Genomic DNA, 15,621 nt, shown 5'->3' with positions numbered 1-15,621 from the left:
GCCAAGTCCGAGGGCCAAACTAGATGTGACCTTAAACGTGTCTTTGCCGTCATAGCCTTTCCTCTGTGCAGTGCTCATTTCCCCTTGTCCACCAGCTATCAGCTGGCTAATAGGGTTTTTTAAAATTGAAAACAGCAACACCTAAACATTTTCTTCTGAGAGTTATTTCAGATTTGCTCCTCAGTCGTTTTAATAATTCTGACAAATTGGTCCCTGGGCCTTGCAATGCGTCAGAGATAGGGATTTTAATATATCATCTGACAAGCTTATTTTTTTGTCATGACAATCATGGGGTGTAATTCTGTTCTGCCAGTGCTCCTGCTAATGCTTGCTCCCGAGCTAAAACAGCAGGAAGAATTCTTATAAAACATTTAAATATCTAAATCAGCCTTCTTATGAGGTTGCAAAGATCTAGTTCATTGCTGACAGTGACAATTATTTCCAAAGGAGACTTGTATTAAAAATGTTGCCTTTCTTGTTATATGTTTTATGTTCCTTCTGCAAATAATGTAGGTATTTGTTCCCAGACTTTGGGGGCTTTCTTTAGAATGGTGCAAGTCTGCTAGAAAAGTTATAAAAATTGTCAGCAAAAATTGTATTTTGGACCTCAAACCTTTCCCCAAATGACCAGAAGGGCTTTAATCCTTTAATTTAGGTTGAGACGAGTGTTATTATGTGGCAATTCCTTAGTGATCACGAAATTCAGTTGTAATAATGAAGCTATGCAAATATTATTAGAGGATAAATAAACTGACCAAGCGTTCTAATGGTCAATTCTGTTAAAGTGTGACTCTGCCAGCAAATGAATGCTTAGCACCAAAAGATGAATTGGCAGGAATGTTTTGAAGGCACTCAAGAGTGATATAGGCCCTGTTCAGAAGACACCTTAAAGCACCATCGTTTAAGGTGTCTTCTGAACAGGGCCAAACATTTGTGTTCAGGATCTGAGCAATGGGAGAATTATTTCTTCCTTTAGAATGTATGGGAGGGAGGGATGTCACCCAATAAAACTAAATGGCATCAGGAAGACAAAAGGAAGTACTTCTTCACGCAAGGCATGAAACCATAAAGCATTATACAGTTTGAACCAGGTTATCTCCACATGAACCTGCCTACTCACTGAGATACTCATCTGAAACCCAGCTCTTTCTTCTGCCACCAGGACAGGAGATGCGAGCGGCAGGGCCTCTTTGGTAGTGGCACCTACATTATGGAATTCTCTTACCTAGGATATCTGCATTGTCGGCACACTACAGGCATTCCAGTTTACTAGACTTTATAGTGATTCTTTGTTTTGCAGTTGAAATGTCGTTTTTGTGATTCTGGGGTTTTTTTGTCTGTGGATATTCTTATCTAGAATAACATCTAGATATTTTTTTTAAAAAAACCCATCTACCAGCTGTGACTCAGCAACCACTGTATATATGCAAGCAATGTAATCATTATTATGGTATATAGCTAGAAGGTGGAAATTAACTGCAATTCCTTCTGGAGCATTATATGTTTCCAAAGGGCTGAAGCAATGAATGAGTTACTCACGTCATCACTGAACAACACCAAAAATGTCTTATAAATAGCTATATTAATACTGTTTTCCTTCCTAGTTGCTAGGGTCCAGGGCACTGAATTTTAAAATTATATCAGCTAGAAGGAAGAGAAATTGGCTTGCATAAATCTGCAGAAAATCTGCACATTTAGGAAAATCTGCTCATTTCATCATGTCCTTCAAAATGTCCTATTTTGGTTTCTTCCAGGGGGAGATACTGGTTAGAATTTTTCGAAGAAACATTGCAAAATCTTTCTCTTAAAAAGAATTTTCAACATTAATTCCTAAGCAGAAATACCTACTGTGCCAGAATTATGTCAGGTGGGAAAGAGGCCTACATTTAACCCACAATGCCAATTTTTGAAAGATAAGAGATTCATATCGACAAAGACTATGATCACTATGTTAAATCTGTCAGCAGGTGACTCTGGCCATACGCGTTTTGACTTGTTTGTCATTTCATTTCTTTATTGTTGGTAGCCAATGGCCATCACAACATCATAAAACATTAAAACATTAAAACATTGTTAGTCTTTGTCAGTGGCTGCTGAGTACTCAGAAAAAGTTTTTCAAAAGGGGGCTGACTTAAATATTCCCAAAGTTAGGGATGTATATGTCACTCCCCAAAGTGGTAGATAGAGTGCACCAGGCGTGTTGGCTTAGCCTCAACTCTCGTGTATAATAAGGTACACATATTTCCTTAACTTCTTTCCTTTTAATTGTCTGGTTTTGGTTAAGGTCAGCACCTTGTTATTTGTGCTAGCAGGTGTGGGAAACCTGTGGCCCTGCAGATGTTATTGGACTAAAGTTCCCATCAGCCCTGGCTATCATTCATGCTGGCTGGGACCAATTGGGGTGAGAGCCCCACAACAATATCTGGTGGGCCACAGGTCCCCACCTGGCTTTACAGAAGTGGTGCACAACTTTACATCCTCACAGGCCACATGTGATGCTGGCTCGGGTGCCAGGGGCCACACGTGTGCACACACACGCACACAGAAGAGAGCTCACAGGGAAGCAGCCTTGCTGGGTGCGCAATATATACTGACCACAGCTGTTGCTGTTTGTAAACCATTTCTCCCCTTGCTAAAGCAGCCTAAAGTGATGCTATGACAAATGAGAGGCTGTGAAGTGAAATGGGAACCAAGCCTCATTCTCTCCCTTTAAAGATGCATTCTCGAACAGAACGACTAAGCTCTTCACTACTCCCATAGTGCACAATCCCACCAAACTTGAGCACTTTAAAGTTCAGGTAATTTCGAGGGGAAATAGTTAAGGGTATTTTGACAGTGGTTGGGTGAGTGTGTGTCTGGGAGAACCACATACACTTTCCTGAAGGAAATGTGAAAAATAAATGAAACAAAACAAACTATATTGAAAACACTGGCATTAATTGTGACCAGATAGCAGTGGTTGTCTGCAGCAGTGGCTTGTTTGTATGTGCGGACAGGGCTGTGCCCCCCATGTTTAAGCGACTTGAAAGATGACCAACCAGCCCTAAAACATTCTGTAGCAGAATGAAAACTCCACTTGCTGAGGTAATCTCTGTTGTTTCCTGTCAGTGCAGAGTAGCCAGAGCCATGGTTGTTCTTACCTTGTCAGCTTTGTCCCAATTTGCTGCCTCAGCTCAAGCCTCTCCTCGTCGGTTTGCATGGGGAGGATGTTCTTTTCCTCCAGTTCTCGTTTGGATGGCCTGTTGCTCAGTTTGATGGCTAAAGAATCTTTCCTGCAGACCTTCATTGCCAGGGAACCTTGGGTAAAAAACAGCAGCAGCTTTGGAGAACCGCATTTTACTTCAAACTATGCCCTCTGCGCCAGCGAGGTCAGAGGGACAGGCTTTTAAAGGAAAAGCGTCCTACACGGGAAGGAGGCGTCACTCTGAACATTGAACTAGAAGCCCATTTCAAAAGCCTTTTTGCTTCTTTATAGTGCTCCTTATTATAGCAAATGTTCCAAAGCTAAGCCTAATGTTCTCTTATCGCTTGACCAATGGCTGCATCATGCAAAGTTATTATATGTAATATCAGATGGTGGTTCTGGGTTTAGCCAGGAGGAGAGTCTCTTTTTTTCACACAAGATCTCTTGCTGCCATCCTCAATGATACAAGAGGTAAGGAAGCCTGATGGTCCTTCATTGCATCAAAGCAACATCACTTTGGATGCATGATGGTGGAGCATGGAATCATAGAATTGGAAGGGAACTCAGAGATCACCCACCCCCTCTCAATACAGGCTCTGCACTGCAGAGTGCAGCTTCAGCATCTCTGACAGATGGCAATCCAGGCTCTGCTTAAATACCTCCAGCAAAGGAGAACCCACCACCTCCAGAGGCAATCTCTTCCACTACTGAACAGCTCTCACTGTTAGGACGTTTCTCTTACTGTTTAGCTGAAATCTGCTTCCCTGCAATTTCCACCTATTGGTTCTAGTCCTGCTGTCTGGGGCAACAGAGAACAAGTCTGCTCTGTCTTCTGTATGACAGCCCTTCAGATATTTGAACACCGCTATCATGTCTCCCTTTAATCTTCTCTTCTCCAGGCTAAACATACCCAGCTCTTTCAACCATATCTCATATGACTTGATTTCTAGATCCCTCACTATCCTGACTGCTCTTCTTTGGAGATGCTCCAATTTGTCAATGTCCTTCTTAAAATGGGGAGCCCGGAACTGGACACAGTACATCAAACATGAAGTGTCTGGAAACCAGGGTTCCACTCATCTCCCTGCCTCATGGACCTTAATTCAAGTGATTGCTATCACCATCTCTGAGGGGAGTGATGGGTGGGCCTCAATCTAAGGACTTTACAGGGGGAGTCATATTCCTCCCTGACAGTTTCTTGATACCCAATGTCAATCCCATAAAATCTGTTTGGAACATTGCTAATAACAACAGCATAGGAAGCCGAACAGGCTGTATATTTTGGATGACTTGTGTACAAGTAAGTATGTAGGATAAGTATACATAGTGCTGTCAATAGTACCTGGCACCTATGGGCAATGGCTGCGGCCCCAGCAACCCTGCAGGGTACACCACAGAGTGGTGTTGCATGAAAAGTGCAAATGCCAGTCAGGAGCAGAAGACACTTACTTGTAAATAATGAGCTGTCCTCATCTTCCTCTTCATCCTCATCCTCATCTTCTCGTGCGTAGAGGCATGAAGAATCTTCATAGTCAGATTCATGAGGCACATTTTCTTTATTGTCATCGCATTCGATCACAACAGTTGGCACTTGTCTCATGTCCGAAAGGCCCCCGGGTCCGGTTTTTGTGACACTGTCACCCCCGTGTAAACCAGAGCTTTGGGGAAATCAATGGGGGGAAAAGGAGAAAACAGTATTAGGATTATTCACTTTCTAAGACTCAGACTGTTAACATCTTACAGGGTGAAAACAGATGCAACATTTTTGGAGTAAATCTTGTTAATTTCTACAGACTTTATGTAGGGAAACTTCCCATGGGATTGTGTCCTTTGGGAATAAATCATTTCTCATTAGTTATATTGTTCTCATGATTACATTAAACTTCAAAGATATAATTTTGCTAACATTATATTTATAAGTGTAGGGTAATAAAATTGATTCAATATTTATTATTGCTGCTTATTTAGAAAAGAGGGAATGGGTGCCCAGAATAGAGATATTCAAATATTGTCCTATGAAGTGCAAAAGATTGATGTAGATTTGGACTGGTAATGTCTGGATTTGATTTTAATCCAGTTAATACATTAAACTGATATTATCCAAAAATTCAATTTTGGAACATGTCAGCAAAAATCTTCCTGATGATATATAAGAGTGTGAAATTCCCTTAAAAGTTTCAATTAACTTTTCACTTCAATAATATGCTTCAATAATTTAATTGAAATTAATTTTCTTTCATTCATTATTTCTTTTAAACAAACTCTACCTCCCTACAAATCTGTGCAAGTTTAATGGATAATATAGACGAGGGGGAGAGAAGGATAGAAATATGCTAAGGGAGTTTTAAGTGGAGGGAGGAAGATGTGGGGTGCTGGGGAGAGTGCTCCCCGAAAAGAAGGGGCTGAAATGGAGGGGAGAAGTGGGGTGGGGGTATGCTGGGGAGTTTTAAGTGGAAGGAGGGCTTGATTTGGACCTCAGCTTTCCCACCCCACCCAAGCAGGAATTTGAACTTTACCTCTCTGTCCTACATTACAGAAGGTTTGGGAAGGGATCAGCCTCCCCAAAAGAATGGAATATAGGGGACTTCTGGAGATGGACCTGGGAAAGGGACAGACCTTCGGGAAAATTGGCCTTTACCTATCAAGACAGCAACATATAAGTGTCCATACCTGGAAACATTCCAGGCACGGGCACTTCTGTGTTGCTCTCTTGAGAGTTCATCATCCTTCAAACACTGAGGTTCAAGTTGTTGACACTAAACAAGGACAACGTAAAATGGCTTCACATTTATCCCTAATGTTGTTTTCCCAGAAGTATTACAGTAGGTTTATTTTAAAATTAAACCTCAAAATTTATTTTAAGTTTAATAAGTCAGTTTGTTGAAGAAATTACTTCAAGTGATCCTGTGCAAAGTTTTTCTCGTCGCAAGGGAAAGGGCCAAACATATTTTCATCCCATCATTCTCAGGCTACCGTCATCCGTAGCGACATGGGCTTTACGCTAGAATTTGAAGAAGCAGACTAGAGCATGTAAAAACTTATGCCCTCTTAATAAAATTAGTCTTAAAGATGCTAATGGACTCACACTTTTGATCTGTTGTGATTTAAGACCTCAGCATCTTTACTAATGTATGTTATATATATCATAACAATGTGCTATGCAACCCTATGCTTGTTTACTCAGAAGTAAGTTCTGTAATCTTCCATGGGATTTACTCTTTAGTAATGTGATAGCAGTGCATTAGATGGATGTGTTGAAGCCATATAATTTCACATGGGGCAGTTTCAAGGCATCTCAGCTAAAGCTTGTTGCAACTAACATTGCAATATACCTCCTTTGGGTTTCTTTTTCTTTTGAGACAAGCAGAACTATAAATGGTAATGTTGTCAAAGACATCTGGAATATACACTGTTTGGCAGAATCAACCGCTTTAAATAAAGCACATATCTTCTGAAAAATCTACACCCGTCTCCTTAGAGGCATTAGCACATGTGCCAAAACAGAGAAGTTTCTCAACAAAATAACGTTAAAATGCATCAGGACGTGTCAACTTTGAAGATGATTTGTCCACATGCATTATGACAGGAGTAGCTGCTTTTTCAGGAGGAAACAGCCACCAGCATTTTAATCTCCAGAGCGCTGCAGAAGTTAACAGACGTGGTTTTGACAGCGAGTGCAACTGAAATAATTGGTGTATTATTCTAGTAGGAAGCTTATTCCTCAGGCTTTGGGAAAACAGTAGAGGCTGTGTGCCTTTTGTGCCACTCCCCTCCGCTTCGGCATTGCACCAATGAAACCCCAATTTTGCAACATGGGCAGAGCAATCCTAAGGTCCCTGGGACAGTGTCCTGTGCAGGGACCATAGGATATAGTGGATGTCCCCTTTCAAGGCCGCAGTCACAGCTATCACCTCAGGAGGGGAATGGTGAGTGGGGATTTCCCTCACTCTCCCCCTCCTAGCCACCGCAGAAGCACCGTGGCGGCTTTTCTTCCAAGGAAACAACAGCATCCTCAGAAGAGGTCAGGAAGGATTAAAAGGCGTGTGTGTGTGCCAGTGGGCAAGGAGAAGAGGGGATGGAGAGGATGTCAGAAGGCTGCATCCACAAGCCTCTCCACCCTCCGGCGTCCCCCCACCCCGCGATGAATGAATATGCTCAGAGGCCCACGAAGCTCTAAAAAACAAACCTCAGGAACAGAAGGCTGTAAAAACCCTGCTCCTGCTCCTGCTCTGCCTGGCCCCGGCTGCCAGGGCACAGGATAGACAGAGGGTCCTGAGAGTATAAAGTGTTGGTTATTACCTTTAAAGCCCTACATGGTTTGGGTCCAGACTACCTGCGGGATTGCCTTCTCCCATACAATCTGCCCTGCACACTCAGGTCCTCTGGGAAGAATCTACTTCAGTCAGCCAAAATTAGGCTGACAACCATTACCCAGAGGACCTTCTCTTCTGCTGCTCCCAGGCTGTGGAATGGCCTGCCGGAGGAGACTCGTCAGCTTAACAGTCTTTTAGCATTTAAGAAAGCTATGAAGACTGATCTATTCTGGCAGGCCTATCCAGTGGAATTTTATGATGTTTTTAGGATGTTTTGATAATGTATACTATGTTTTTAATTCAGTTTTATGTATTTTATACTTGTTGTTGTTCCCTGCCTCGATCCAAATGGAGAGGCAGGTAAGAAATCATTACCATCATCATCATCATCATCATCATCATCATCATCATCATCATCTCAAAGCCTTCTGTCGAGAGTGTCAAACCATAGGAAGGCGTTCTAAGTGAACTTGTATATAGTTTGCACATTTTTATACTGCTTCCCGCATTTAGGATCTGAAGGGGGGGGGGGGGAAAGGAATACTTCATTTACAAGAAAAGGATGCTGCAAAGAGGAATGAGCAGAGAAGAGTGAAGTGGAATGAGCTTTAGATGGCATGTTTGCCTGAAACATCTAAAGATACTTTTACAGGTAAATACAGTCCCATCCTGACTACTAAGAGTCTTGCTTTCAATTCCTGATTTGATTTCTGAGTGTTTTATCAGATACTGCTCACATAGTTACAGCCTTTCCTGGACCCTCAGTATGAGGATTGTGAAGAGGCTCCTGAATTAATGGTCAGGGAAGGTCAATTAGCTATGGAAAGGCATCATGAGGCTTCCACCTCCCTGGGACCCAGTTTTTCAGGAAAAAAATCTCCAGAAGAGGTTGCATTACCATTATTAGACTCTGAGGACTCAGGCCATAAGGAAGCTAGCATGTCACAGCTACCCCCATAACATCGCAGCCTGAGATTGCTAAAACAGGATAAGCCCCTTTAACGGACAAAGACTCAGTCAGTATGGAGGCAGAGACAACCAGCCTAAATTGAGTAACATTTCTCTTTAAACCTCAGTTTTGCTTTGATCCTGGTTGGAGCAACATATAGACAAATATTCCCAGCTTCCAGCCCCAGCACCACTGGGAGCTTTCCATGGTGCTGATCTCTTCCCGTCTTGCCTAACCTAACCTGACTCTTGCTCATGATCTGATCCATAGCAGAACCCTACAACCCAAGCTACATCCTAGAGCATCATCAGAATCCATGGATGAAATACTTAGAAAAAACGTTCCTTCATTTTAAATAAACAAAATTTGAAATTATCAGGATGCTGAATGGAAGATGTAACAAATAACAGACATCGTGCTGCCCTCTTCTTCCAAGAGAAACAGCTGTCTGTAGTGAATCATTTGGCTTATCCAGTCCCATCTGAGGCTACGCAATGTCACAGCATTATTAAACTGGTGTGTGTTCATGTGTAGGATGGGGTGGGCAACTTGTGGCCTACCAGATGTTACTGGATTGCAACTCCCATCATCACTCACCTATGCTGGCTAGGGCTGATGGAAGCTGCAGTCCACAAGTTGCCCACCCCTCATTTAGGAGGAGGATTCTGATTTAGAGATCTTCAGTCATAATCCCACAAACTCTACTAGATTGTTGGGTGATCCTATAGCAATCTCGAATATGCAGCTCCCACTCCAGAAAACAGTTGTTCAACTCAAATTTCAACTCTAAGATGGCATCTCAGTTACTTTGTCTCTTCTCTCTTGTGATGAGAGACTTAGACCTTAAGAAGCCTACACTCAACCAACAGTTGGGGAGAAAAGCAAATTAAATCACCTGCTTTCTCCTTATTACCCATAATGTTTGTCCTAGTAACTGCAGATGTGATAGGAGTTTAGAAAACTGGAACATTTATTGCTCTGGGGGAACAGATGTCTCTACAAGTCATATGGTGAGAAATTTTATTGCATATAGAATGAATTACATGCACTTTTCAGGTATCATGGGTCTGATTGTGCAATTAACACAAGCCTGGCTGCATGGAAGTAATTGCTCCAGTCGAATCTCACAGGAAACACAGGATAGTTGGTTGCAGTTAATTGTGGTGTTGCACTGGCTTAATCGACTTGAACTTTCAAGTAATGGGTAGAAGAGTAAATCATTTTAAAAAGATGTATGCAGAACATGCCGCTATATGTCAACCTCAGTCAAGTTAACACAGGCTACAAAGTAACATAAGAATAATTACTTCTGGGAAACTCACAAGTGGTGTGTCTGGATGTTGAACTAGATAGACTCTGGGTCAGATTCGGTAGGATTCATTCTATGTTCTTATACCATCCTTATGCAATATGGCACACCTCAGGATGTTTTAGATGACAACTCCCAGCATTCATGACCATTGGTCATGCTGGCTGAGGCTGATGGGAGTTGAAGTCCAAAACATCTGGAAGACTCCAGGTTTGGGCAGGCTGCCTTCTATCTCCTTGGATTAAATCAAAGGCCCACCTGGCTGTCTTTCTCCAGCAGTGGCCATCCAGATGCCCAGAGGAAGCTCACAGCACGAAGCTCCATAGAGGCCTCTATTTAGAGGTCTCCTACCATATCTATGGAACCTTTGTGGATAGCAGGGTAAAGAGGAGGCATCCAGTAACGGACATGGAGAATCTTAGTAACTCAAGATTGTACAAATTGCACAACAATTATTTAGTTTTCTCAACTAAGAGAATGCACTTTAGAAATCTTGTAAAAGAAGAACACTCCAAAGCACAAAGCTCCTCTCTAGAGGTTTAGTTACTAGCAGTAAGAGCTTATGAGCTAAAATATGCTGGTATTTTTTTTTTTTAGTATTTTGACCATTTCATTTTCTCCCCCTTTGCCTTTGGCCCTGCCCACCACTGGAATGTGGCCCTGAGAGCATCTCTGAAATTGAATCCAGCCCTTGGGCTGAAAGAGGTTCAACCCCTCTAGTGGGTGGGGCAAAAGGGGCAGAGCCAAAATTCCAAACATACCAGCATATTTTTGCATAAAGCTGAAGCTGTGACTAACTAAGCCTTAGGAGCAGGCGTCCCCCATCCTCCATCTAACCTTTATTTTCTTAATCATGTGGCTTCACTTTTAAAAGCTTCACAAAACTGCCCAGATTAAACATATTCTGAGCCACATCCAACCTCATTTAAAATCTATTACAATGATCATAATCACCAAAACCATCAACAAATAAATGTAGAGAAACAAAATGAAGAGAGTAATGGCAACTGGAAGAAAGTTTAACATCATCATTATCATCCTCATCATCAGTCCTTAAACCATTAGAACAATAAACAGAAAAAATAAATTAAAAAATGTGAAACTGGTAAATGAACTAGAAAGCTGTCCAAAATACATGGCGCTGAAATAATTCCAATTCATAGCAATGTAGGTAAATGGATTAATATAAAATGGTTTTCAAAGATGTGTTAAGAGAAATTAGTTCCCCAATTACCGAAGACTTTCATATGCAAAAAGCTATTACCTCAACGACAACGGAAATTGTTTGATGTGTACACAGTCTACAGCATTCATTGCTTTGGCTTTAAATATATATATATATCCCTCACTAGAAAAAGGAATGAGGATAATAATCATAACCACATCATCACCATTATGAGCTATGTTCCGTAACGGAACAAATCTAAGTTTCCAAAATGCCTGATAGCTGAGGTACATTTTTGCCTGTATTAAAATGTCTGTATTAATACATCTGTTTGTTGCCTATTTGTTTGTATTAAAATAGGAAGCATAGTTCACCCATATTGTCCAGATGGTTTAGTTTTCAAGTATGTTAACAGTAACAGCCAATTGCCCTCAGAGAGGCTTAGCCCATATTTCTCCACAAGCCACCATTCTGGCTGTGCTTCCTCTGAGGGCAGGTGACAGGCTTATTCTGAGTGAGACCATTGGTCCATCTAACTCAGCACTGCCTTGGTTGACTGGCAATAGCTCTCCAGGGTCTCCTCCAGGGTTCTTTCCCAGTCCTAACTGGAGATGCGGGCAATTGAATCTGGGACCTTCTCCCAACAAGGCATGCGTTCCACCACTGTGATGTTGCTGCATCTCGTCTTGTTGTGAACGACCCAAAAGCAGAGAAATGGCAGAATTACCTTAAGTTGAGGTTGACTGAAAGGAGGCAAGGCCAAAGCTGTGAATCTTCCAGCCTCCTTTGTGGGTGGATCTTTTGGATTCATAAGAATATAAGAAGAGTCTTGCTGGATCAAACTGAACGTCTGTTTGGTCCAGCAGCCCTTTTCAAATGGTTGCCTCTGGAAAGCCCACAAAAACAGGGTGTGGTGGCAAGAGGCCCTCTCCTGTGAAACTTTGATTTTTTAAAATATATTTCCTGCAGACAAATTCTTTTACAGCACACAGTTTTGGGATGACAGGAGGAGGAGGAGGAGGAGAAGGCAATTCAAAATGTCTGTTACCTTTCTAGCCTCTGCATAGTCATGGCCAGTGTCTTATTCAACTCCTCGATCATGCGACACCCCGAAGGGTGAATGGGTAACGTGCTGGATCCGGAAGGCAAGTGTGGGCTGTGGCTGCCGTACTGATGCTGGTGCGCTAACTGGGATGGTAGGACCGTGTGGTGATGTGAAGCCAACGATTGCTGGGAGCTCTTCTGTGTGGAATAGGAGGTGAGGGAGTGGTCTGGTCCCCCTAAAGGCATGCAAATCATGACTTTCTTTGGAGGTAGCGGAGGCGACAGTTTGACTGGCATACAAGGCAGTTTCACAGGAGCACCAGGATCTAAAACACAAAAGTATGAGTTACTCAGACATGGCTGCTGAGGGAAATAACAAAGACACTGAGGTCCCCTTCACACCCACCCATCCCAAACCATGTGGGAGACCCTTCCTCATGGTGTTCCCGCTCATACAGCTGCAGTAACTGTGAGAGAAGACCGTAAACAGGTAGAAAGATCCATTCAGCTTTCCCCCTCAACAAGAACCCACCAATCCAATCCACCTCTGCTGCTGCGATATGCTCACACACAATCCAGTTCCGCCTGAAGGAGGAATATCACAAATATTGACAATATAAAAAAGCACACCGAAGTCATGATGCAGTAAACTCAGTCTCAGCCTCTCTCTTGCTATCATCTTCAGCTTTTATTGTACAGTCTAAACTCATAAACAGGGACCAACATTGGAAGTATTGGAACTCACAACATTACAACCGAGTGGAGGACATGGAATAATGGGCTCAAGTTACAGAAAGCCAGATTCCGGCTGGACATCAGGAAAAACTTCCTGACTGTTAGAGCACTACAACAATGAAACCAATTACCTAGGAAGGTTGTGGGCTCTCCCACAGTAGGGGCATTCGAGAGGCAGCTGGACAGCCATCTGTCAGGGATGCTTTAAGGTAGATTCCTGCAATGAGCAGGGGGTGGGACTTGATGGCCTTGTAGGCCCCTTCCAACTCTACTATTCTATGATTCTATGATTCAGATGTTTTTGGACTGAAAGGCTGTAAAATGAACATGCTAGAAAATAGCAAACGGTATCTGGTAAAGCCTTGTCTCTTGAAATAAGTATCACCTTCCTTTCGAGCTTTTCCTCTTCAAACCAGTCTGTGAGTGAGCCAATACGTTCTGTCAGCAAGCTATGTTTGATGGGCCAGTGTGATATGGTAGGTCGAGTGTTGGATGAACAGATGTCAGTTCAAATATTCACTTGACCATGAAGCTCACTGGGTAACCATAGACATATTCCCATCACTGCTGCTATACTAGTAAAGGAAGATGTGCTGATGCACACAACAAATCTCCACTTATTAGCACGGCCCAGTAAAGTGTATTGGGCTACTAATGTAAGCAAGACTCCATGGAAAATCAAATAAGACTGAAGGATGGGAAGGGAAATGGAAAGCAAAGAAGATTTGTCCAAGGTCGTAAAACAAAGGGTTGCCTGGTGCAATGAGCACCCATAGTTTAGCCTTGCAACGACTATCTACAAATAGATACCTGCGCCTGAAAACATTTACTCGTAATGCGATATCCATGCAGATGGCTCACATATTCTTTTGGAAGACTGATCTCAGATTCCTGACAAATTCAGTTCACAGAACTATGGGTAATTTGCATGGCCGTTCCACTGAAAATTTGAATATGTATGCAATGTGTCTATAGCAGTCATCTGAAGAGATTACCAGTACTAGGTACTGGAACAATACTTAGTACTGGTAATCAGTGCTTGAATTACGGGATGAGTTGGGGTGAAGAGCCCCCCCCATTTTGTCATTTGTTTTAGAACACTACCAATGGAAGGGATGATTTGGCTAAAATTGAAGAGGCTCGGCGAAGCGGCTTGTGGATTTCATTAAGCCTCACACCCCCTTTCTTCCTTAAGCCTTACAAGATAAGAGGTGGTTGTGGATCTTAGAAGCTGTTCCAAATATTTGTAAACTTTTCTTTTTTAAATCAAACATGAGCAACTTCATATTCTGTGTATTCCTCAACAACATTTATTTATTTATTACATTTTCATACTGCCCAATAGCCGAAGCTCTCTGAGCGGTTCACAAAAATTAAAACTATTAAGAACATAATAAAACATCCAACAATCTAAAAACCCAAATACAAAATAAAATATAAAAAACACAACCAGGATAAAATCACACAGCAGAAATTGATATAGGATTAAAATACAGAATTAAAACAGCAAAGTTTAAATTTAGGCATTAAAATACTGAGAAAATAAAAAGGTCTTCAGCTGGCGATGAAAAGAATACAGTGTAGGCGCCAGGCAGACCTCTCTGGGAATTGGTTATCCTGTGATGTTTCATCTCCCCCATTTTTTCTGTTAAAAAACCCCAAATCACTTAAGCTGTTAGTGACCTGATTTACCTGGACTGAAATGAATGGGAAAATGAAACTACCATGTACATCAGCTAATTAGAAGTTTTTCCTCTGTGGTCCACTGGTGAAATGTGCCAGAACAGCTTTGCCTAGGATGGAAACATGTTTTTATTTTTACAACATTCTTCCCATTCTGGTTCACAGTAACCTGAGGGGCGACTCCAGGTCCAACCTTTAGGCCATCAAATGACCTGCAGAGATGAATTTCAATGTCTGGAGACGCTTCCTCCCCAAGTTCATCTTGGGACCTGAAAATGCAGACCCTGTGACTTCACCATCAAGTCAGGTTATTTCCCCCTTCCCATTTCCCTGTCTCTGCCAAACACATCTTGCCTGATGAAGAGATCTGGAGAGCTTGAAAGCTTGCAATTTTTTTGTGATCTTTGTTTGGCCTAAATTTAGTATTAGTATTACACTAATATGGATTTTAATTTGAGCTAAATTAATATGCATTTTGGGATTTTTCATATGGTCAAAATGGCTACTTTTTTTTTGTATTAAACACACACACACACACACACACACACACACCTAAAAAAATATGATGAAACCACAGAAGAATTTCTGTAACCTATTCCAGAAATTGGAATAGGTTACAGAACCTACTTTTGGGCCTTCATATTTTTCCTACGATAGAGTCTGAAAAGTACTAGCAAATCATTATCTGCCATCACTCTTCATTAGTCATGCTTTGTGTGTCAAAAAATAATAATCTTCTCACAAAATCCTCAACAAAAAAAGGACAAACACAAAATGAGATACTGGAACTATATTGAAAACCGAAATGTCTTCATTTCGATCGTGAGATTTCTCATTATATGAATTCCCTCAAACAGGATCCAAGTCTGCCTCTGGAGAAATTAGTAATAGAATAGGGTTAATTTACTTTCAGCTTGGAAATGATGATTCATTAGAGCTGATTGCTCATTTCCAGAGCCTATGCAAATCAAATCAAATCCCCAGAAGACACCAGAAAGAAATCTTAGAAATGTGTCTTTTGACCCTTACACCCTGATTTTAAACAGACTTATTTGGAAACAAGTCCTTTTGATTTAATCAAGACATGAGGCCAAGGCTTGACACGCATGTAATATTAGCCTCATACCCTCATCTCTACTACAAAGCATTGGGGGAGGTGGGGAGGAGAGAGCCACAAGAGACGAGCAGCAGGGAGCAAAAAAGTTGTTTTTAATCCAGGGGTAGGGAACCCAGTGCTCT

The 15,621-nt window shown here is 41.8% G+C and overlaps 1 protein-coding gene across 5 annotated transcripts in view; it reads right to left on the bottom strand.

The window, feature by feature from the left end:
• The window catches only part of PHACTR1 (phosphatase and actin regulator 1), a 288,343-nt gene that overhangs the window by 26,238 nt on the left and 246,484 nt on the right, over window positions 1-15,621 (bottom strand). For all 5 annotated transcript variants that reach the window (XM_063130398.1, XM_063130401.1, XM_063130400.1 and 2 more), the window contains 3 exons: window positions 11,969-12,290; window positions 4,634-4,842; window positions 3,141-3,297 (listed from right to left, as the gene is read on the bottom strand). In XM_063130398.1, coding sequence (XP_062986468.1) covers window positions 3,141-3,297; window positions 4,634-4,842; window positions 11,969-12,290 — 688 coding nt within the window. The remainder of the gene's footprint in view (window positions 1-3,140; window positions 3,298-4,633; window positions 4,843-11,968; window positions 12,291-15,621) is intronic.

Source organism: Elgaria multicarinata, chromosome 7 (genome assembly GCF_023053635.1).
Source record: "Elgaria multicarinata webbii isolate HBS135686 ecotype San Diego chromosome 7, rElgMul1.1.pri, whole genome shotgun sequence".
Taxonomy (NCBI): Eukaryota; Metazoa; Chordata; class Lepidosauria; order Squamata; family Anguidae; genus Elgaria; species Elgaria multicarinata.
This window is presented reverse-complemented; position numbering and strand designations above follow the sequence as displayed.